General features: G+C 38.5%; 3 protein-coding genes and 1 long non-coding RNA gene across 4 annotated transcripts; all 4 read left to right on the forward strand.

The window, feature by feature from the left end:
* On the forward strand, positions 1-5689 carry LOC110850455 (zinc finger protein 77). The gene is made up of 5 exons (XM_022097886.1): positions 1-318; positions 3403-3784; positions 4278-4623; positions 4711-4860; positions 5479-5689. The coding sequence occupies exons 1-5, from the start codon at positions 1-3 to the stop codon at positions 5687-5689; spliced, it is 1407 nt and encodes a 468-aa protein (XP_021953578.1).
* Positions 5690-7655: 1966 nt separating this feature from the next.
* Positions 7656-9863, forward strand: LOC118435645 (leucine-rich repeat neuronal protein 1-like). Its single transcript, XM_035851996.1, has 2 exons — positions 7656-8604; positions 9119-9863. The coding sequence occupies exons 1-2, from the start codon at positions 7682-7684 to the stop codon at positions 9570-9572; spliced, it is 1377 nt and encodes a 458-aa protein (XP_035707889.1). The 5' UTR covers positions 7656-7681; the 3' UTR covers positions 9573-9863.
* A 2733-nt stretch (positions 9864-12596) lies between these two features.
* LOC118435912 lies at positions 12597-17096 on the forward strand. Its single transcript, XM_035852432.1, has 2 exons — positions 12597-14821; positions 15540-17096. The coding sequence occupies exons 1-2, from the start codon at positions 12597-12599 to the stop codon at positions 16972-16974; spliced, it is 3660 nt and encodes a 1219-aa protein (XP_035708325.1). The 3' UTR covers positions 16975-17096.
* A 1372-nt stretch (positions 17097-18468) lies between these two features.
* On the forward strand, positions 18469-21071 carry LOC118435774. The gene is made up of 4 exons (XR_004835005.1): positions 18469-19814; positions 19885-19995; positions 20087-20162; positions 20834-21071. It is a non-coding gene; the product is annotated as an uncharacterized LOC118435774 (long non-coding RNA).
* The last annotated feature ends 1761 nt before the right edge of the window (positions 21072-22832 follow it).

Genomic DNA, 22832 nt, shown 5'->3' on the forward strand with positions numbered 1-22832 from the left:
ATGATAGCTCACAAAACGGAAATATTAGAACACTGTTTGGACGGAGGGATGGAGGCCGCCCCACCTCTGGGATGGAACATAACGCCGTTTGAGTACTTCGAGTCGAGATGGTGGGAGGCGGCTATGACGGTTTTCTTTAAGATGCCACTCCTCCTTGATGGAGGGGGGAATGGGGTGCCGTGCGATGAGAATTGGATCCCGTTGGGAACTCGGCTTTGTCCATCTATCAGGAAAGCGGTGGATGTAATAATTCGATACGATGAGCTGGTGGATATTTTTCACGACATTCATTCCAACGAACCGATGAATGAAATTCATGTAAGAATCTGACACCGGATATTTTCATGGTGTCAGACGAGTTAAGGCTTGACACCTTTACCAAAGTGAGCGCGAGGTATGACTTTCACGGTGAAGTGAAGGAATTTCCGTATAAAATTCACTTTTCCTCAAATTGTGAAGACCAGAGTAAAGTCGTACTGTAAAGGTTTTAAAAATTTGTAAAATTTGTAAAATGTAAATTAAAGTATCAGAATATTATTTATTATTATTATTATTATTGTCCACTCTCAACTCGTTCGACACCTCGGTAGCTTCCCTACTAAGATTATTTTATGGTATCATTATTTTATAAAGAAAAGCCTTCCTTGTGAGGGCTCAAATTGTGGCTGAGTAGAACACTACCAAATATTGACAGCGGTCTAGTACTACTATGTATGTAAACCTTTAGAAAATTATCTAATTAGAAGTAATTCATCACATAGGTGGCCGCAAGATACGGTGGGATTGAGGCAGTACGCGATTACGCCTGGGCATGCGCCGGCAGTGTCGATGAAGTCGCGACTTGTAACTGTATAGCTGGCGAGCGGAGTCACGAGTGGGGTATCCGGGCACCTCATACCCCACATGTCATTCCCCCACATCTCATACCCCACATTGCATGCCCCCACAACTCATATCCTCACATCTCATGCCCACCACATGTCATTCCCTCACACTGCATTCCTTCACATGTCATCCCCCACACATGTCATTCCCCACAGTTCATGCCCCCAATCCATCCTGATAAATGCGAAATAAGTTGCATTACTTCATATTAATTGGTACATACATTATTACACATTAGTAAAAACCTGTATTCTGTATTGAACTGAAAATAAATCACTTCTTGGCTGGAGTGACACAACCAACGAAGAAGAAATATCAATCTGCTTCGAAAAGATTTTTATCCGGTTGTTGGACGATACGGTTGCGACAGATTGTCGCCTTTGTAGTAAAGTCAAGAGTATAACTTTAAAGCCACCCATTGTATCACTGTAATATCAGTTATCTCAAAACTGCCAAATTTGTCCAAAAATTGTGCATACCATTCTTAGCAGCTCAGACTAGCCATATAGCTAAAATCTAAAGCCCACTAATTTCACGCTAAAAATTAATAAATTAGGCAGAATAAAACTTTAAGGCCGCGTAGAAAATTTTATCAATAAAAATTGATATATCAATTTGGCAATTACAATAACGGCAAGTTTAACGTATAATACTTCGTAGCACTTCCACATCTTAAACTTAATTCGATAGTGCAACTCGGCATCGAGTAAATCTGATTTGTATGATTGGTTTTCCCAATTTGGGGAAAAATACAAATTTGTTGACGCAAATCAAAATTTTGAGATAATAAACGTTAGATATTTTGCATGTACCTGATTTTGTCACTCAGTAAAACAAATGGTCAAAATCCTATTAAGTATGACTTAATAGCACATGTGACGCCATGAATGTGATCTTAACTAACACTGGAAATACCTTTGGCGAATAAATTTCTTCCATATTTTTGCTTCTCTTTTCTACGTGGGCTATTTTAAGTTTAAATCAATTTTCAAACATCAGCTACGATAAAAACAGATGCAAACCGCAATTAACTAATAAATATGTAGTACTGTAACTTATTTCGCATTTATCAGCGTGAATTGGGGGTATGAACTGCGGGGAATGACATGTGTGGGGGATGAGATGTGAGGATATGAAGTGTGAGGGAATGAGATGTGGTGGGCATGAGATGTGAGGATATGAGCTGTGGGGGCATGCAGTGTGGGGGATTAGATGTGGGGGAATGACATGTGGGGTATGAGGTGCCCTAGAACCTAAACGTTTCAACTGAAAAATAAATTAGATTTAGTGCAGTCCGTTTATCCAGTCCAGAATCTGGACTCCAGAACAGATACATTGCGACTTGGTTGGGAAACAGGCAACTTTTTGGACTACAGATTCTACTTTCACAATATTTTTTTTTGTGGGAAATGGTACGTAGGATTTTACTGATTTACATACTACTTTGTATTTATATATATTTTAAGGAATTTAATTTCGGAGCTTTGTATGTAACTCTTCGAAATAAGGCTTCCAAAACGAGTAAAAAAATACTACTGCAAAATCTATCAACACAACTCGGCAACCATGACATTTTGCGTGTCCAGAATTTCGTTTTTTATATAAATTGGTAACATTTTATGCACTGAGGCAGTCCTTTAAGGTAACTTTGTACAATCCGTAAATCTTGTAAAATAGTTTTACCAATTAAAAAGACGGCCTTGATCTGACAAGGGAAGGTTCCCGACTGCTTATCATGTCCAGGGTACCCACTATGTTTTTTAGAATCTACTAGGACCCCAGACGAAGGATTCATTCATATTTCCGTGTTAATCGCATATTTGGCGCCTCTCCACGAGAGTGAGAGATTGGGATAGACACTTCATCTAATTATTTGCAGTGCAAATTTTGCACCCTAAATTGGCCTAAAAAATGTAAAATACGTGACCGAGTATTCGAACCATACCTCGAATAATTAATTGAAGGTATTAATGACTATGTAGATATTATAATAAAATCCCAACTTTCAAAGTCGAAATTTTTCAAAAAAAACAAAATGTGAACGAAAAACCCGTATTTTTATCATATTTTGCCTACATTTTGACCTTTCCTGAAACATTTTAAGTGTGGAAGTTATTGTGTACTTATTTATTTAGAAATATTAACCATTTAAGGATCAAGTACACACTTTTTTGTAGTTTTAAACTTTTCGATGACCCCCCCCCCCCAGAAATCATGGAAAAAAATGGAAAAACTCGAGTGGATACACTTTTTCACTGAACTTTTCATGTACCAACGCCACGTAAAAAAGTGGAATTTTCGAGTTTTTCATATTTTTGAGATCTGACATCTGAATAAAAATGGGAAAAAGTCCTTTTTGTGGGGGGCAAATTTAAGGTAAATTAAGACCTCCAATTTGCTGTACGGGTCAGTAATTTTTTTACTGGGTATTTATTTAGGGCACCACCCAGTGCACGTCTGATCTGCCCACATATTTACATATTAACTGATCACAAATATTTATTTTTGTAATTTCAGCCTCCCGAAACAGATTTACACCTCCCCCCATCTCATCACGAAGCTTGTTACATCTGTGGAGAAAAATTTCCTACAAAGAAAGACTTGGCATCCCATCGCAAAACGCACCTTGGTCAGCGTCCATTCAGCTGTGACACCTGTCCCGCAACCTTTTCTGGTTGGACGACTTGCGAAATGCACAAACTGCGCCATACCCCGGAGTGGCCGGAGCTTGAAAAGGATGCCAAAAAGTTGTCCGAGCTAAAACGCAAGTTCGCTTTGGAGCGGGTACATTGGCGGATGAAGTTTTACAAAGCACCAAAAATCTATCCGTGTCCACACTGCGAGAAAACGTTTACATGGCCGGTATATCTTCGAAAGCATGTCAGAGCACATTCCACTGGTATGTAAATAATATCGTCGGCTTAGTGAGTAATGCAGTCAAGTCCAAAACGCGTCAAAAAGAAATGGAGTAAAGTCCAAAACGAATTAAAGCCAAAAGCCGGCAAAATGAGTTTTGGACTTGACTACATTTCTTTTTGACGCGTTTTGGACTTGACTGGATTTCTTTTTGATGCATTTTGGACTTGACTGCATTACTCACTAAGCTGACGATATCTATTTAATTTTTTTTCTTTGATCAATTTCGACGATTTTCATTTTACATGTCAGATATTCTTTGCTATTTTTTTAAATGTGAGGAGTCAGGGTTCGAAAAATATGCATTTTTCGTGACATTTAATTTATGGACGTTCCCTTTCATAAAGTGTTTTTGCCGAGAAAATCAAACTCATTTTTAGATTACAAGATCTTGCAATCTAAGGCCACAATTAATGCAAGACCTTTAATTAAAATTTGCAAATAATTTGTTCAACTAATTTTTAACTTGTTCTTAGAAAAACCACACGTCTGCCCCACGTGTGCCTCAGCCTATAAACATATTTCCCAATTGAGGGAACACACAGCACGTGCAACGTGCTCCAAAGTGATCCTCACCAAATTTTCGCGTGGCCTCCAGTGTGACCTTTGCCCCGTGCGGGTTAAGACGGAACGCGGGCTTAAATCGCATCGCAGAAATGCCCACGGAATATACATCCCTCGTCGAGTCAAACCATCGTACCCGTGTCCCAAATGTCCCCACGTGTCGAGCGCTCCTAGCAAATTCAAGGAACATGAAAATATGCACGCCGGAGTGAAACCGTACCCGTGCGAGGCGCATTGCGGGCTAGCATTTACTCTAAGGTTGGTAAATTTAATTATAATCTATAATTAACCTCTTGGCTACCAATTACACGTTTTTGTGTAATTTGAAATTTTTCAATGAAACAGCGCCACGAATAATATAAAGGACACCCAAGTTTACCAAAAACTTCAAACTGGAATCAATCTCAACCTGCCCCTTCGCACACTTTCCACGCCGGCATGTCTAGGAATGCATTACAACTCGACGGGTTGTTGCCGGACATGCCGGGGTGGAAAGTGTGCGAAGGGGCAGGTTGAGATTGATTTCCGGACAAAGTCATCTTGACGTTTTTGGTAAACTTGCGTGTCCTTTATATTAAATGAACAATGTATAAACTCCACTGCTAAAAAGTGAAAAAAATCCAGCATCAAAAAATACATTTTTATGGAATATTTCACCCAAAAATTTGAACTTTCTCAATACCAACACCAGGTAAAAAAAATAGAAGATTCGATTTTCCACATGTTTGAGATTTTCAGTCTGAATTAGAATCCTTCTTACCGAAATTTTAAATTCTTTCTTGCGAGGCAATTGGGTTAGCGTGATCAATTTTTAAGCGAATTATACAGTTTTTCATTAACCTAATTATATACTACTTTTCCTGATAGGTATACACTGTAAAAAAAAAGTTGAGTGAAATTGCCACCAGGCCAACTATTGAGTAAAATTTACCCCGCCAAAGTTAACATTTACTCAACGTTGAGCAAAAATCTGCCAAAGTTGGATCAATTTTAACTTTTATTGGATAACTTTTACTCAATAGTGGCAATTTCACTCAAAATTGAGTCAATTTTACACTATATTTTTTAGAGTGTATAAAAATAAATGAAATTTTATTTAATTGCTTAACCTAGAAAAAACATGTTGACCCATGTCCGGCGAGGATGTGCCAAGGCGCGGGAGCTCGGACTCGACGTCAAGTTCTTGGCTGAACAGAAAGCCCAGGCTGAAAGCAGGACTGGAAAAAGTGTCGTGATTCGGGACGGTCTGGTCTGTCCAGTTTGTGGCAAGAAACTAAGCACGATTCCAAAGATGAGGGAGCATCAAGGAATCCACGGCACGTGAAAGTGGACACGCGAAATTTGTGGGGTTGGATTTCAACACAAGGGAACCGTGGAAGTGCATCGGCGGGAATTTCATCCGGAAGTTTTGCCCGCACACTGTCCCGATTGCGGGAAACGGTATCGGACCGAGTATGTGATGAGAAAACATCGAAGGCTTGTTCATAGGGTGGAAGAACCTCAGGAAAAAAAATTGGATCCGATTACCACTGAGGGAAAGGGGGGAATGCTTCGTGGACCAGTGGTATGTGAGGAAGTCGAGATTTTAGTGGAAAGCTGTAACGACGATGTGAAAGATATGGATCCATTAAAATTTTAGAGGCTAATTTAAATTTTACACGTGATGTTCTTACTTCCTTTACATACATAGAAATGATGTATGTATATGCCAGTGGTATCTTTTACAGTGTAATAGAATTTTCGTCGAGTTTACCCAAATAAATTGAATTGAAATAAATACGTAGGAGTTATGTATGAGCAGCGACCGAATGACATGAACAACTACGAAATTTATAATACTTATTTAGGAATTTTTCATTTTCGTCAAAATATCATTATAATTTCGCCATAAAGTACTTTCATCATAATTTTTGTACCATTTTGGCAAATATTTTTCTTCGGCAAAACACTTTCGCCAAATTGTGTGTCAATCAATTAATCATCACTGTCTAGGAGCTGAGAAACAAATTCCAGAGGAATATAAATACATAGGTTACGTCTTCGCAATATGTGGATCCGCTTGGATTTCAAATACTCTTCTCGTCTACATAAGTTTGGTAATCTTGCTGGTCAAAAAGGCGACTTTATGTCATCAATCGTTGAAAATCTCCTCCCCCTGAGGTTTTTTTAAATAGGTAGTAGTTACAATTTGAAGATTTCAAAATTATAATACGCCATAAACGTACTTGAACCGTTACAGTATATGTAGATAATTGTTATATTAAAATTTTGTCGGTGGGGTTTGTTCCCATGAAACGATGCTTCTTCCCCAACATCTATAATTACAACATCAAGACATGTGTATTTTTCACGTGGTGTGAATGACCCGCCTAAGATTGGATAGAGGTAAGGATTATTTTATTGTGTGTGAATAATAAGGTCGCATTTCAAGTCAAGATAGAAAAAAAAGTATCGTCCTTTTTCAAGAGTCCACCATGGCTCGCAATAAATTGGTCCTCTGACGGACTACTTAGAAAATGGTCCGTCTGCACCAAGGACCGCTTGGTCTTTGACCCGTAAAGGGCAAAAATGTTCCGGAGGACCATGGTCCATTGCGAGTTATGGGTAAAGTCAAGCATTTATAATTTTAATGCACACTAATATGTATGTAGGTGAAGGTCCTGACAATGGTCCTTTTCAAATAAGGTTCCTTATTTCAAAAGGACCATTGTCCCTTTCTTAAAGGGTTGAACTTGCCTCAAATTGACTCGAGTGTAACAAAAGGTCCTACTATAAACATTACAAGTATATAACAGACCAAATACCCCACCTCGAGCTCACGTTCTCAGAATTGCCTTAAGGATATACATTATTATTAGATACGTATTATTAAGGGTTGAAACCCTATAAGATTGATATACGTCTGTCGGTCTGTCTGTCTGTCTTTCCCCGTGATAGTGATAACTCAAAAGCACTTTAAGATATTGACTTGAAATTTTGAACATAAATTCTTCTCATCTCAAATCAAAGGACAACTTCGAATATGGTCGTCGCAACCACGCCCCCTCGCTACGTGGGGGGTCATATCCATCGCAAACGTCAAAAACACGTCAGAAATGCCAAGTTTAAATGATTTTCAACGCTGAACACGAACATGACAACCGTTTTCATACAACCACCCCCCGCCCTCACCGGTTGACACAACGGTTTCACCCCTTCATTATATGCGCTTAACGGGTTATTATTACACGCGGATAGAAAGCATTGCCTTTCTTATTCACTTCCATTTCTGCTCCAGTCCATATTTTAACTTCAAGAAGGACACAATTCACTAAATATGGTTAATAACATGTTGGCAATTTTACCCCTCTACATTTTTCTGTTCACAACACCCCCCAACTTTGCGTCAGCCTGCACTTGTTCATTGTCTCGAGATGGATTCACAACCCCCCATACTCAATCCAATGTTAATTTATCCTTAAAATGTATAAACTGCTCCGAAATCCCGACCTACCCCAACGCCTCGTCCATCACTCAGCTCGACCTCGGCGGCAACCCGCTTATTCACCTTACCCCAAGCACGTTCTCACAGAAAGGCTTCGTCTCCCTCAAGAAGATCAATTTGTCCAACTGTAGAATCATGGATATCGATCAGGACACCTTTCTCGGCTTACAAATTATTTACCACCTCGACCTCAGCTATAATTCCTTGTCCTCCATAAATTTGAACACTAGCGCCGTGAAGACCTTGAACTTACGGGGGAATCCGATAAAAAATTTGGACTTTAATAAACACCTCTTGGACGAGATTGACCTGAGTAATTGTTCGCTAGATAGAATTCCACCAAATCGCCCATTCCTATTCTCGTCTTTAAAAAAGATAAACCTGGATTCGAATAAGTTAACTACGCTGCCCTGGTCAGAGGTGAGGGCGACTGATTTGCGACATATCTCATTAAAAGAAAATCCTTGGAGGTGCGATTGTCACATGCACTTTTTGGAAGAAGATCTCCACAACGTGTATCACATTAATACTGAGGACGACGTGGTTTGTGATTCACCCCCAAAATTGAGGGGACTCGGGCTGGACTCGATAACTAGAGAAATAATGGATGAATTGCCCTGTCCGCTTCAAATTACGGAAATGGCAAGAGTTAAGATCGAGGACAGGATCACCCTCAATTGTTGGATGCGGGGCAGGCCACAACCATTGGTCCAATGGCATCAGGGTACAGTGGACGTGGGGAATTTACTGCAGAGGTAAGTATTTAGGGGTGCCCTGGGTAGCGGTACTACCCGACATGAAATTTTTCCGAGTACCCGGTACCCGGTCGGGTATTTGTGGAATTTCTAAAATGCATTTCTAAGTTGCAAAAGTTGATATTACACAGACGAAAAAATTATATGCGGTATAGAAAGCAATTTTGAAATTTCCGAGTTTGCGAAAATGTGGCAAAATTTGTACCCAATCTTTACAAATATTTGCTTTTATATATTTTAAGTAAAAAAATGAGTTATAGAATTGAAACATTTTTTCTAAAGCTTTGAATTTGAAGTAGGAAAACTGAGTACGCAAATTACTCGGCAAACTGGGTAGCTTAGACTACCCGGCCGGGCACCGGGTATCACAAAAAGGCCGGGTACCGGGTAGCTACCCGGCATCCCTAGAGTAAAATAGTTTATTAAATTGACTTACTCATTACATGCCTAATATGAATTGCTCTATTTTTACAACAAAAGCAGCCAGATCATGACAATTTTTTGTATTTTTTAGCCAACCTGCAGAACCAACATTTTTTATTGCGGGGGAACGTTACCAATACAAATGGAAAAGCACGCTTGAAATTTTACCAAACAATTCGGCTTACCAGGGCCCTTGGACTTTTTGGTGTACTGCGCAAAATCAGTTTGACATAGCAAGAGCACAAATTACACTTACTGCACGGTTACAATTTTATGTTCACATTATGACGCCGGCAGCGGCGAAAATAGCGAGCGTGGAAACATTATCGCCAAATCAAGTCGTGTCAGCCCCACAATCAACTCAACGTCCCAGCATCGTCCCATTTTTAAAAACGGAGCCCATTCCGCCGATCTCGATTTCAAATGATTTTCTGAGCCCCACTACTGCTGACGACCCGTTTATAAGGCAGATGTCGATAGTAATTTGTACTTTGGTGGTGATACCCTTGCTCTTCTTGGTCGCATTGATCGTCCTGGTGGATTAGTGTGAAGTTAGCCTATCCTAGAGGATAGGATGGGGCTAGAAATAGCCATCCTAGAGCCGATTCGGCTTATTCGGCTATTTTCATTCATTTTTGTAAAAATTCGTTTTAAAGCATTAGCATTACTCCGGAAGTATTCAAATACATTATCCAATGTTTAAAATTGAGTTTTACGATGTTTTCCACTAAATATACACACCAAACCAAAAAACTTATATATCTCATCTTTCTGCTGCTCATCGCATAATTTGACACCTAAGCATTATTTCTCGCACCTTTTGGTCCCCCAACCATTATACCGTAGCCACATCACAATGTTTTATAAAATTCCAATATTCAATTTTTATCTTGATTTTTATTTGATTGATTATTATTCCCGTTTTGAAATATATATTGACTGATTTTTGTACTATTACTAGGGTTCACGAGAGATGCTCTCATGCTGATGACTAAATAAATATTCGTGCATATAACAACTTAAATATGTCGTGTGTTATTACTAAAAATTCGGGTACTCTAAAACGATTACGGGAGATGCTTACGGGCGGGAAAGGATTAGCGGGAATCGGTGGATGGGAAATGGTCACGGGCGGGGGTAGATGGACGGAAAAACGCGGGCGGGAAAAGATGGGCGGAAGACTTCCGTATACCCCTGGGAATGTCACACTTTGAAAGGAAAATTTAAAAAAAACGAAATCCAAAATTAGTCGTAACTTCGCCAATAAATTGAAATTGAAATTTCGAAAAATTGGTTTAGGGTAGTGTTTTTCAGCTTAATAATAATTAGTATAAAATTTCTGAGTTTGATCTGAGATTTTGATGAGAAAAACTGAGGATGAGCCTGCATGAATTACATGCATTCATATGAAAGAGATACGAGACGAGAAGAATGAGAAACTCGTTGTCAGATTCCCCGTCTCGTTGAACAGGCGACCTTCGTCATATCAAAGCAGCTGACAAAAGTAAAACAAATATGTTAAGTTCTATTTTTGATTTTCTTAATTAGTAATTTGCTAATTTATCTTAAAATCTTTATCATGTAATTTACAAATTTAAATTTAGTCAAGCCAAACACTACATTTTCATGACAGTGTCACCAATGGTGACTCACCATTCCACATTCAGAGCAATACATAAGTAAATAAATTGGAGTGATTTACACGAACAATGAATTTTAAAAGTATTGTACACCCTTAAAAATCATGAGTGTATTCATTGCGAGTTATTCATTGCGAGTTTGCACGGTCGCAGGGCAAAATAACTTTCCAAAATATTTTGCCAAATATCTGCACTGGATGTTGGCAACTCCGCAAATCATCAGAACTTGCTAACATATGACACAATTTTTTTTAGACACACTAACAAATGTGAAAAATATCAAAACATGCATACATGAGAAAATTGCGCACAATTTTAGTAAAAACATTACCAGAATAGTGGAATTACAGTGGTTATAATAACACTCGATAAAATTAAAGATCCAAAATTTAAAATTGCATGATATTAAGAAATGTCCAATTTTTTGTCAAGAAAATGTTCAACTTTAATACTGGGTTGGTGTAGGTGACATCTCTCAAAATACGGACAGATTTCACTCCTCTGACAAAAATAGTGAAATTGGCCTTCCAGAAAGGACAATTTTCTTCCTACCTCCCCAAAACCAGAATTTTCCAGAACTACTTTTGTCTCCCTTCAGACTTATAGCGTTTCTTATTAAACAACAACAATTGTTTTCCCCACAAGTCAAAGGTTAGTTAATGAAGAATTGTCTCGCGAGGCATTAATATTATTCAGCATTATGCAACTTGAAGCTTATATTGGTATGTAATTGAATTTGCATAACCAATTAGCAAAGAATATTTGGTAAACTAATTACGTGATGAGCAATGCATTCCATAGTTATATACGTATTAAGCAAAATACGAATTAGCTCATGGTCTCATCGATTTGTCATCGTATCTCAATTAAGTGATGTCAATATACATACCCCGTATTGTTTATTTCGATAATCTATGACATTGATGTCGTGTATACAAAATTATGATGAGATACGATCAACTGAAGTGATTGTTTAATAGCGAATCCATTGAGGTGAAATAACACAAGGTCAGTTCGTGTAAAATGTCAGGATGGAGACATGCGCCTGAAAGTTACATTGGTTAGGCATACAATCCAGTCCAAGTGTGGAATGCGTAATTAAACTCTTCGCAGTGATGGACATCAATTATTTGCAACACAAAATCACACCTACAAGAGACACACGATCAATTGAATGTGTCCCCCAAACGATATTCTCAAAGTTATTTAACTGGGTGACAAATATGATGTGAGCACGAGCACGTCACACCATGGAAAAACCAGCTGACATGATCTCCTTGTCATTTCTCTAAATAACTCGAGTGATAAACGCTGGGAATGGAATTACGCATATATAAACTATCTGTGATATTAAGTTTTTATTATACAACTTTCTGCCAAGGTTAATCTATTAAATTTGTTCATACATTCGATCTGGATTGAGTTCACGCATTTTTCATTATTGTTTAAAGAAACGATCTTGTTTAGAAAAGCTGAATGGAATAAAATTGAAATCTGTAAAAGGCAAATTACATATTTTTCCTTGTCAGATTTATATAATTTGGACACGCTCCTAATTCCGGAAGAATAAATAGTACCAAAATAAAAATAATTCATACTTATACTTCAAAAGTTAAACGCAAACACAAAATTTCTGAGAATATTTAACTTAACAATTGGATTTTCGGGTAACGCAAACGTTTATACATAAAATTGAAAACAGCCTAGCTTACTTAACGAGATGAGAAAATTATTCATGAAACTTACTTATGAAATTTCAGATACCTTGGCCCAGCATCTTTCGATTAGTTACTTAGATTTGTAATACTAGAAGGCTTTTAAAGTATCATAACTTTCTTTGAAGCCAATCGGTAACCGTTTTGACCTTAGCTTAATCTAGAATTATATACGAACGAGTTTTATCTGTACTTATTTCCTTTCCATCAGATCATGACTGACCAAACTTACGATGCTAAGATCCGGGCTCTTAAATACGGCGAGACTCACAAAATATCCGAATTTCTCGGCAAGGGAGCATTCGGATGGGTATTTAAATACCAGACTTATAGTCAGATTGACCCGTTAATTCAATCAAGTTCAGCATTCTCTGCAGTTAAATATATCCTGCCCAATAAAGATCCAGCCGACAGCTGTGCTGGCACGTCAACGTCTACTGACCAGGAAATAGAACAACGAGAATTTGAAAACTCGGTGAAAAAGAGACATAAAAACATTCTGGGTGTTGGCGACTACAACGAACAAATCTTACTCCTTGATGACATCCCGTCATATTTCGGCACCTCTGAAAGTGACGTAACAGCCCTGAAAGAGTTAGTCGCTCGTTGCATAGACATCGCGTGTATGGAAGGCAGCATAAAAATCCGTCGATTAACGATGACTTTATGTGGAAAAGATTTACGCCAGTGGTTAGCTTATGTGCAGGAAGTGAGGGAGATACCATATCTTGAGAACCAGAGATGTGGCATTATTTGTGGGATTTTGAACGGTCTCAACTATTTGCATGGACAGCACGTCCTACACCGCGACCTTAAACCAGAAAATATTTTCTTCTCCGTCTCATCCCCAGAGGAGTGGCTACTTCCAGTGAAAATCGCAGATTTTGGCTTGAGTCGTGACTTAGAAGAGGAGAGTCCGAGTAAGGATGGCGTTGCAGATAATTTAAGTTGTGTCGGCACAGCAAGTTATATGGCACCGGAGGTTACCAGTGGGAATTATACTTTTCAAGCAGACTTGTTCTCGTTAGGACTTATTATTTGGGAAATATTTCAACCAATTGTGGAGAACGAAAGGAAAGAATTATTTTGGAAGTTGGTCCATTGTGGAGACACAAGTGTTGTGCAGATTACAACGACAGGCGTCAAAGAATTAATTGTTGCTTTAACGAAAGCCAATGTGGAGCATAGGCTGGCGTCAATTGAGTACGTGAACGTAACTATTACGGATGATGATGAAATATTTCCAAACAATGCTGCCGAGCTTCAGATTTGTCTTGAGACACAGGAAACAATAATCCTGGCTGAAGTGGAATACTCTGGACACTTTGAGGTTAACCGTACCGGTGTCACGATTAAGGGGCAAGGTGAAAAGAGCGTCATCAAGTATAAGGAGTATCAAGAAAGCGCAGTTCTGGAAATAAGTGGGCACGACTGTTTCCTACATGATTTCTACGTGTCAGCCGAAGAACGTGGGGTATTTGGAATTTATGTGACAGGGGATGACAATATATTTAGTAACATGACCGTTGCAGGTGGCAACTACGGTTGTTTCATCATGAGTTCTGGAAACAACTTTTATGACTTTAATGTAGCTAGTACGAAATCCGGTGTAGAAGTCTATGGTGATCAAAATATTTTTAATCGAGTTAACATTGAAAATGTGGCACAGTCCGGAATCATAATTTTTGGAAGTAATGTTTTCATAGACAATTTTCGCTTTAGTTATGGGAACAGTGAGACAGCCCCCAGCCTCTTTAGTTACGGTTTGGCAATTAAGGCGCAAAGTCATGATTGTGAAATACGCTCCAGTAATTGCTGCGCAGTAAAAATTGAAGGACATAGTCACACCTTGCGGGACGTAGAATGTGGACATATTATCGAGATTTCCAACGTTTCAGGAAATCGCCATCAGTTAAAGAGGTGCAAGGGTAATATATGTCACACGGATGATGCCAGCATTATTCCCATAAAGGACAACCATGGCAACGAATTTTCGATCTATTCAAGAGGTCTCGACTTACAAGAGAGATTGGAAAATTGCACTTCCGGCGACGTGATACAGTTGGAGGAGGGAATCTATAGTGGCGGCTTTGTGATTGCGAAGAATAACATTACCCTAAAAGGCGTTGGGGACGGGACTAAAATCAGTTGTGTCTCGCACATTGACACAATCGGACTTTCAATTATGTCTAATGACTGTACGATATCAGACCTGCAATTTGTAACTCCGTTTGAAGAGACGTCCGGGATGCGTGTTACTGGTACAAACAATGTTATCAAGAATGTATTTTTCCGCGGAGGGTGGGTCAGTATTTGTATTAGTGGAAACGGTAACATATTGAGTGATGCAAGGATTTCCTGTACCCAATTATACCAAAAGAATTTGAGAAACCTTTTCCGTGATGGAAATCGACGCAGAATAGTCTTTTCAAGCTTATGGTATGTAAATCTAATTGGTTGATGAATATTAAATATTTTTTAAAAATATACCTTAAATACTCCATTTATAGCCCTATTCCAATTAACAAGTTGTTCAAACCGAATACACTTTTGACTTGTGGAATAGCCGGTTTCCAAATATAGCCGGGTCTAGAGAACACGATTTCAAAATTTTAGCCGGGTCTCTAATTATGGCCGGGTCCCTAATTATGTACTGTCTTATCTGCTGACTGTATTCATAGTCTCTCCTGGACAAATGCTGAACATTGTAGCGAATGATGTACTGATTAGATTTCATGTTAAATAGAAAACTCTAATTGAGTTATCATGAATTACACGTGATCTTTTAATGTTCAAAACTTAACCGGGTCTCTAATTTTAACCGGTGTCTAATTGTAGCCGGGTCTGCGACACTCAGATTTGGATTTTAGCCCCGGATATTAATAGAGTATTTACGGTACTACATATCGTCATTATTTATTTATGTAGGTAGAACATTTGTATCTCAATTTTTAAAATTTCCTAAAATTTTCCTAAATCTTAACATCCGTTTTCAACAAAGTTGCACTTTTGTGACGCCAAGCTTGGTATTAAACCTATATGAATTGTGGTTTTATTTTTAAAATTAGAGTTTGTTTTTAAATTCAAGGCCAATGGCGGGTGGGTCGCTCCTTTTAGGAGCAAACCATAATAACGTTTCTCATTTTTGAAATTCCAGGAGTGGTGTTGTGATTGACGGTAGTGAAAACCAGATAAGAAACCTGCAGTACAACAAGGTCCCCAAACTTCCAGGGGTGATAACTTGCGGAGTTTTGATTCATAGTGGAAAATCTAATAATGTGGAGAACTTTACTTGTGACGCAACTCACTGGTCTAAGATCACTTTCGGACTTCTTGTTGGTAAAGAAACATCACTTTCGACACTTTCGAATTGTCGGTTTGGTAGAGGAACGATCGAAGGAAGTTGCCATACAATGACGGACATAGAGGCTTCACTAAGTTTAAAACTCTTCGGACAAGGTCATACCTTAACGAAATGTACCTCAAACCATTTACGTACAGACAAGATTCAAAAATCAATGACTGACTGTGACTTCACAACGACGGAACTAGTTGAATCAGAAGAAATTGGTACGGAAAAGGAGGAGGAAACTTTAATCGCGTCCAGTTCCGAATCACCCCAATCCAGACCTCACGAAGGAATTGATAGGATCCCCTTGAATTCGAAAGAATTACTCGAATGCTTATTGAATTGCAGCCCGGGTGATACAATTATACTACGGGAGGGTTTATACGAGGGACATTTCGGGGTGATGAAACCTTCTGTAAAGATACAAGGCGCAGGTAAATTTTTGACAATTCTCCAAAACCCGTTATCCACGGGTGGCAAAAATTACGTGCTGTCCGTGGCGGGAAATGAATGCACCATAAGCGACCTGTGCATCGTCGCTACGGGTCGAACGGGAGGGCTTCTTTTGCACGGTTCTGGAAATTTAGCAAGAAACTTGGCTTTTCTGGGCGGTGAAAAAGGAGTGGAAATTCGGGGACGGAATAACAAACTTTCCGATATCAAAGTGGAAGATTCCATGTGGGGAGTTTATTGCCGTGGAGATGGAAATGAGATGGAAAACCTGGAAATGGAGAATGTTTCAGACATTGGAGTAATGATTTCAGGCAGCTGTAACAATGCACTCAAATCAGCAAGGTTTCTTAATTCTGCTTGTGGTGTTGAAGTGAGAGGAAATGGAAACACTTTGTGCGATGTGATTTATCGTAAGGGTTCACACGGTGGTAGCTCAGTCGGAGTACGAATTCTTGCTGGGGGAGGGAATACCCTAGATAACCTTAAATGTGAAGGGGTACAAAGGTGGAAAACAGATTTGGGGTTGGAATTAGAGAGCCAGTCAATCCATGCAAGAATAACCAATTCTGTTTGTGAGAGGGTGCGAATTGCTGGACATGAACATAACATGAAGAATGTAGATTTTGGTGTGAGACTAACATTGGAAGGGATTGGGCATTCATTTGAGGATTGTAAAGCCCTTCAAGTTGTAGACATTAAGGGGGAAAATGTGGACATTAGTGGAGTTGATATTCAAGAAGAGGACTGTCACGATTTGTTGGGTGACTTACTAGTAAACTTGTTGATATAAATTAGTCAATCTGTGTAAATATTTGCATGCCCATACATACGTATGTATATTTATGTATCCATTACATACTACGAACATCGCTTTTGTTAAAGGGAGTAATAAATTGGTAAACATTTCCGAAATATGTAACTTTATCAAAACAACGCACGGCAGATTGTTTTGATATATTTAAATATTGTTCTTCAAAGGGGGCATTCAACGGAATGATAAGCGCCATGCGATTCCTAAGTTTCGGATTGATTTTTTGATATAAATCATTATTCAATCCCGGTGTAGCCTGAAAACAGGTTCCATTGTGAGTACTGACATTTTTCACTTCACAATAAGAAAGGGCTCCTCTACTCACAAGGGAACCTCAACCACTGTCCCATCTCGATTTCCCTGCAAATAGCATTAATTGACAGATAATTTAATGAAACTATAACTATGTCATAGAACATGCGGTGCAAAATCACCTTTTCGCGAAATGTTTGGCGAAAAGTACACCAAAACGAGCAATTTTCCCCATGCTTTTAACATAGGCGACAGGTTTCTGAACGAAGAAATAAAGTTTATCGATTATTGATATCCCAGTCTGTAATTTCATTCTGATCACGAATATGCAAACAGTTACACACACATTTACCAGTTTTTTTCAAATTGCAAAAATTTACAAAAATTTCCAAAATTTTCAAAAATTCCAAAATTTGTAAAAGTTTCAACAATTACTGACTTCTGGGATATCAATAATCTATCAACTTTATTTCTTCATTCAGAAGCCTGTTGCCTATGTTAAAAGCATGGAGAAAATTCCTCGTTTTGGTGTACTTTTCGCCAAATATTTCGCGAAAACGTGATTTTGCACCGCATGTTCTATGACAAAGTTTTAGTTTCATTAAATTATCTGTCGATTAAGACTATTTGCAGGGAAATCGAGATGGGACAGTGGTTGAGGTTCCCTTGTCAGACACGGTTTTTTTTAAATACCAATATTTATTAGTATTTGGTATATCAGATTCTTTTCTTTGACTATATATTTATCCGATTATTTTGTTCGTATTGTCTCCTCTGCAGAAGTCCACAAAGAGATAATCCTACTCCGAGGACAAACGCATAACCGGACAGGAACAAAGTCTGGTCACGAATTCCGAGGCGTAATCCAACTCTTGAGGAAATAAAGAGTGTCAGTGCTGCGTAGATAATGCATGCCGCCTCGAGACCATTTAAACCCAGGATGAAGCCCCTTCACTTCTTTCTCGGATGAATTCGGCTACCATGGACCTGAAATTTACTGACTTTTTAAATAATTATACTCGAAATAATTCGGTGGCAAATCGTCACCCGTGGGTTGTCCCCTATCGACAACAAATTAAAAACTCACTAAACAGATTTGACGACATTATGTAAAAAAAATTAGTGCATTTATGCAACAACTATATTTTCAGAGAATACAATTGTTCCAATTTGTAAATATGTGTCAAAGGCGTGTGTGTTTTTTACACAAGTTTTTGATTAATTGTCCCTCAGTGATACCCCAGAATAGAGCAATTTAGTACATTGCGGGTGACGATTTGTTTCCAAATTATTTAGAGTGTAAGACAAGCGAACTATATGTAAGACTACCTGGACAATTTCCTTACTTTGCTAATATAGCCAAAACTTGAAAAACCGGTGGGCGTGAGAAAAATTTAATCAGGTTTAAATTACTGAGTTTTACCACTTAAGAGCAAAAGAATGTCAGCATCCCATCAGGTTCACACCCCCGACAATAGTTGTATTAAGAGGTTAAAATCTTCAATTCCCACCTACTATGGGTGTAACCATCATGTGCGCTTTTCGCGTTAACTAACTTAAGTACATGGTGCGACACAAAAAAATTATCGTAGTGGAAAGGGGACCCCGATGGTCACCTCCTATCTCACGAAAACACACCCCATGTGGGCGAAGCTTTCCGCGCTTTTGCCATTTTTGAAAAATGAAACAAGTTGTAAAAATTTATAATTTCTGAAAGTGACTTTTTCTTAATTTACGTAATGCAATTCAAATTATTTTGTCGAAATCCCCTCGTGTAGTTACGAGAAATGAGGTATTACATGACATGACGTGGTTTAGTTAAAATCGAAAAGTCGCTGAGCACTGATTTTTTGGGATACCGTCGTCCTTGTTTAGCTGGGAAAAATGATATAACAGATGGCATGGTTTTACTAAAATGGAAAATTTTCTGAGAACCACACCCACTGCAGATACGGTTTCCAAGTTTGAGATATTCCTTCGATACCCCCTTGTCGAGCTGAGAACAATAATGTATCACATGACATGGTTTCGTTAAAATCGACAATTTGTTTAGAACCACACCCACTGGGGGTGTGGTTTATAAATTCTAATTATTCTGTAGAGGTCCCCTCGTCGAGCTTAGTAAGATGATATATCACATGACATGGTTTCGTTAAAACCAAAAAGTCGCCGAGGGCCAAACCCACTGGGGGTGTGGCATATGACCACTAAAAATTTCCTCATATAGTATATGGCTTAGGTTATTGCTGCACACCAAAATCTAATTTTTCTTTCTTCAAATTCGGCTGCTATATATTTTTGGCCAAAATTTATTAAATCTGGCCCACTGTGCATTGTTGCCACGGATGATCAAATTGTGTCCCTGAAGAAGTGTCAATCTGTTAAGACAAGCAACAAGTGGTTTCTCAAAGAGTTTGGACGGATAGCTAGTGCGGACAAAAAAACATTTAGCATCGTTGGAAGTGCAGTACTGTCCGTTTTAGAGCCGATCGTTTCAAAACTCAAAGAAGAGGGCTGCAATTTAAGGGATGAGGCGGTAGTGAAGAAAAGGTTCCAGAAGATCTTTGGTAAGAGGGTGGTTACATATTTGTAAAAAATAATTTAATTGACTCTCATTATGCATATATGCGTATAAAGGTACTCTTGGCAAAGCCCCTTATCAAAGTCAGTCATCCCTTGATAGTAATCCGGAGAATTTATGCAGCTTAGGTTCACGACAAGGAGGAGAAAGTGGCAAAAGGAACATTGGTGGGTTACTTAAGCTGATATGCATATTAAGTATTTGCGCAATCATTGTAACCTGAAAAGGCGAACAATTAATTGTTTCTTGATATTGTAGCCGAGGTATCTTTATCGCCCATGGCTGAGACTCAGAAAAAAACAAAAGTTGATCGGGATTAGTCTGGAGAATGATGGTAAGTATTGTTTAGTTACCTGAACCATATTTTGTACCAGTCAAAAAGCAACGCGTTTGTATTACTCGGCCGTTCTTTCTTCAGAACAGAGACCCCACAAATGTGCAGTAGAAACCATTTCGCTCCCGTACGAAAAAGCCATAGGAGGCCGATTGCAGTGGTGCACCAAAGGCCTCCCATGTCGTTCTTATGGGAGCGAAATGGTTTCTACTGCACATTTGTGGGGTCTCTTGTCTGAAGTAAGAACGGCCGAGTAATACAAAAATTGGAACTTATTCACAAATGCGCCCTAATTGAGCAACGTAACAAAATTCGCCATTAAAACAATATTAAAATAAACTTGTTTGCAAATTACAAGTAACAAAAGTAACACAATAATTTGAGTATTATATCGAGGGTTTTTACATTTCCATGTTTGCGAGTTTTCGTAGACCTGCATGCCCAATCCTAAGTTTGCGGCATCTTTTTCATAAGCGGTAGGTTAGGGAAGGTTAGGTTAAAATAAAAATCATGACATTTAGGACATCGACGATCTTAGGCTGGGAACCTCACATAAGACAAATAATTTTTAAGAAATACTTGTTACGAAGGGTATTTTAGGTAAAGCCTCTGAAATTTAATTTCGTAAATGACGAAAATTAAATTTTTAAAATCTAAACCATCGCTTTCAGTGGAACGTGTTGCAAGGGATGTTCAACCCTTGGAAGTATTGCCTGCCCCCTCAATTGCAATCGATGTTAACCAGAAAGTCGCAACACAATCGTCGCGTCGCGTCCCAACATCTGGAAAACCTTTGGCGGAAAAGTCGGAGATAGTTGCGATGCCAAAAAAGGAGCAAGCTGCCCGAGGGATAAAATCAACCCACAAACCAGATCCACAATCAACTGAGAAAGAGAAGAAATAAGGGAATGTCCATAAATCACCTGACAATTTTCAACATTGGAGGATAGGGAATTTTGCCTATCCTCCAATGTTGAAAATTGTCAGCTGATTTATGGACATTCCCTAACCAGATTCCTAAATTAGCGTGAAACTTTATAAAATGACCAGTACATGAACTATGACCAATTCAATCAATTACGTATTCTGTCAAGTTCAGTTAATTCATGTTTTGTAACACTTATATTGAATAAATACGAATATGCATTTCGGGGTTCCAAAGTAGTTATTTTTGTGTACTTGTGCAACATATGCTATTAATTATCTCTTCTAGAACGAATTTCAAAATTCTTGACAGCGCTTTTGCAAACCATACTGCTGAGTGCATGTAGGAATTTAACATTGTGGTCCTATGAGGATTAATCTACTAACCTAATCTAAGTGGTGTCAATTCCGTAAGGATGTAGCAAAAGGTTGGCAAAATTGGCTAATTGACAGGCCTTTGTTGGCTTAATCAATTAATTCATGCTTATGGTTCCATTCTATCACGTAATCTCGACTCGAGTAGACTTTCTTCAAATTATTAAGCATGTAAAACTTCATTATTCACCAAAGTTTACAGTTTACAGTAGTTTATTCAAGTGTCGCAAATCATCAGAATACTCTGCTTTTCAGATTAAGACACAATATGCATAACTATATCAAAGCAATAAGATAATTAAAAATAAATAAAAAAACCAAAATATTTCCGAAATCATTATCAGTTTACAGTTGGACGAGATACTTATAGTTAGACGTAATCAATATTAAAACCATTTAAAACAAACCAAGCAGATACAATTTCACTAGCCTATTCCATAAATCTCAAACATAGAAATAAAAAAGTCATGTACTTGATCAACCATCTGTGTATCAAAACAATTATTCACAGACTGATTTATGAGTGGACTGAGGATTTTAGCTAATTTACGTAATAGATTATGATAATTAATATTTTTAGTATTTTCACGAGGGCTAGTACTTACAAAAATAGGAACACAACATGGGCATGCCCACGAATTAGATTCTCGGAGATTAAAATAAGAATCATTTGACATTGAAATATTACATCTATTTTTATGGAAAAAATTAAAGCAGTAAGAACACTGGAGTGTTCCTATTTTCCAGCGGTCCTCCTCTTTAATATTCCAGTTATTAGCTTCCCCTTCAAGGCTCTCCTTAAAAATAACACAAATAGTTACGTCATTTACTGTGATTGTGTATAGTACGTCGACTGAGGATTGTCCACAAAGGTGACAATCAGGTCCCAAGGCGTCTTCATCGTCCCAGTAGTAGCCGCAAAGGAGTTCCGAAATTGCATCGTTTACATCAGGGTCCATCCCATCGTCTCTTAAAAGGACGCCGGTAACAGGGTTAACAAGACGGATGATTTCCAAGGTGGACATCGTAACAGCGAGATGCAAGATGTTGAATAGGATCGCTTAGCTGGATAAAAATTAAGATTAAGAAGAGCAGGCGAAGTATGAAGATCGGAACAATTGACCTGAGGCGGATCGATTTTTATATAGCGCCTTCGGTCAGAGCGCTTTTGGTCAGGAGCAAATTAAGCGCTTTGCTCGCAGCGTCAGTGGTCCGACAGGGTTTTATGGATGGGAGTCCATTCACGTGAGGGGAAGAAGGTAGACAGCCAGGTAAAACATCCCTCAGAGGAAAAAACCGCAATTCAGCGCAAGAAAAAGGTCAAAAAAACTGACCAGAACACTATCACTCGATACACATTTTTACAGTGTG

This window comes from Folsomia candida, unplaced genomic scaffold, assembly GCF_002217175.1.
Source record: "Folsomia candida strain VU population unplaced genomic scaffold, ASM221717v1 Fcan01_Sc005, whole genome shotgun sequence".
Taxonomy (NCBI): domain Eukaryota; kingdom Metazoa; phylum Arthropoda; class Collembola; order Entomobryomorpha; family Isotomidae; genus Folsomia; species Folsomia candida.

Bases quoted from the DNA above. Each gene is read 5' to 3' on its own strand.
- LOC110850455 (XM_022097886.1), top strand. From the start codon at position 1: ATGATAGCTCACAAAACGGAAATATTAGAACACTGTTTGGACGGAGGG. The intron at 3,785-4,277 runs GTATGTAAATAA...ACTTGTTCTTAG, and splicing joins TGTCAGAGCACATTCCACTG to AAAAACCACACGTCTGCCCC. The intron at 4,624-4,710 runs GTTGGTAAATTT...TCAATGAAACAG, and splicing joins GGGCTAGCATTTACTCTAAG to CGCCACGAATAATATAAAGG.
- LOC118435645 (XM_035851996.1), top strand. From the start codon at position 7,682: ATGGTTAATAACATGTTGGCAATTTTACCCCTCTACATTTTTCTGTTC. The intron at 8,605-9,118 runs GTAAGTATTTAG...TGTATTTTTTAG, and splicing joins GTGGGGAATTTACTGCAGAG to CCAACCTGCAGAACCAACAT.
- LOC118435912 (XM_035852432.1), top strand. From the start codon at position 12,597: ATGACTGACCAAACTTACGATGCTAAGATCCGGGCTCTTAAATACGGC. The intron at 14,822-15,539 runs GTATGTAAATCT...TTGAAATTCCAG, and splicing joins ATAGTCTTTTCAAGCTTATG to GAGTGGTGTTGTGATTGACG.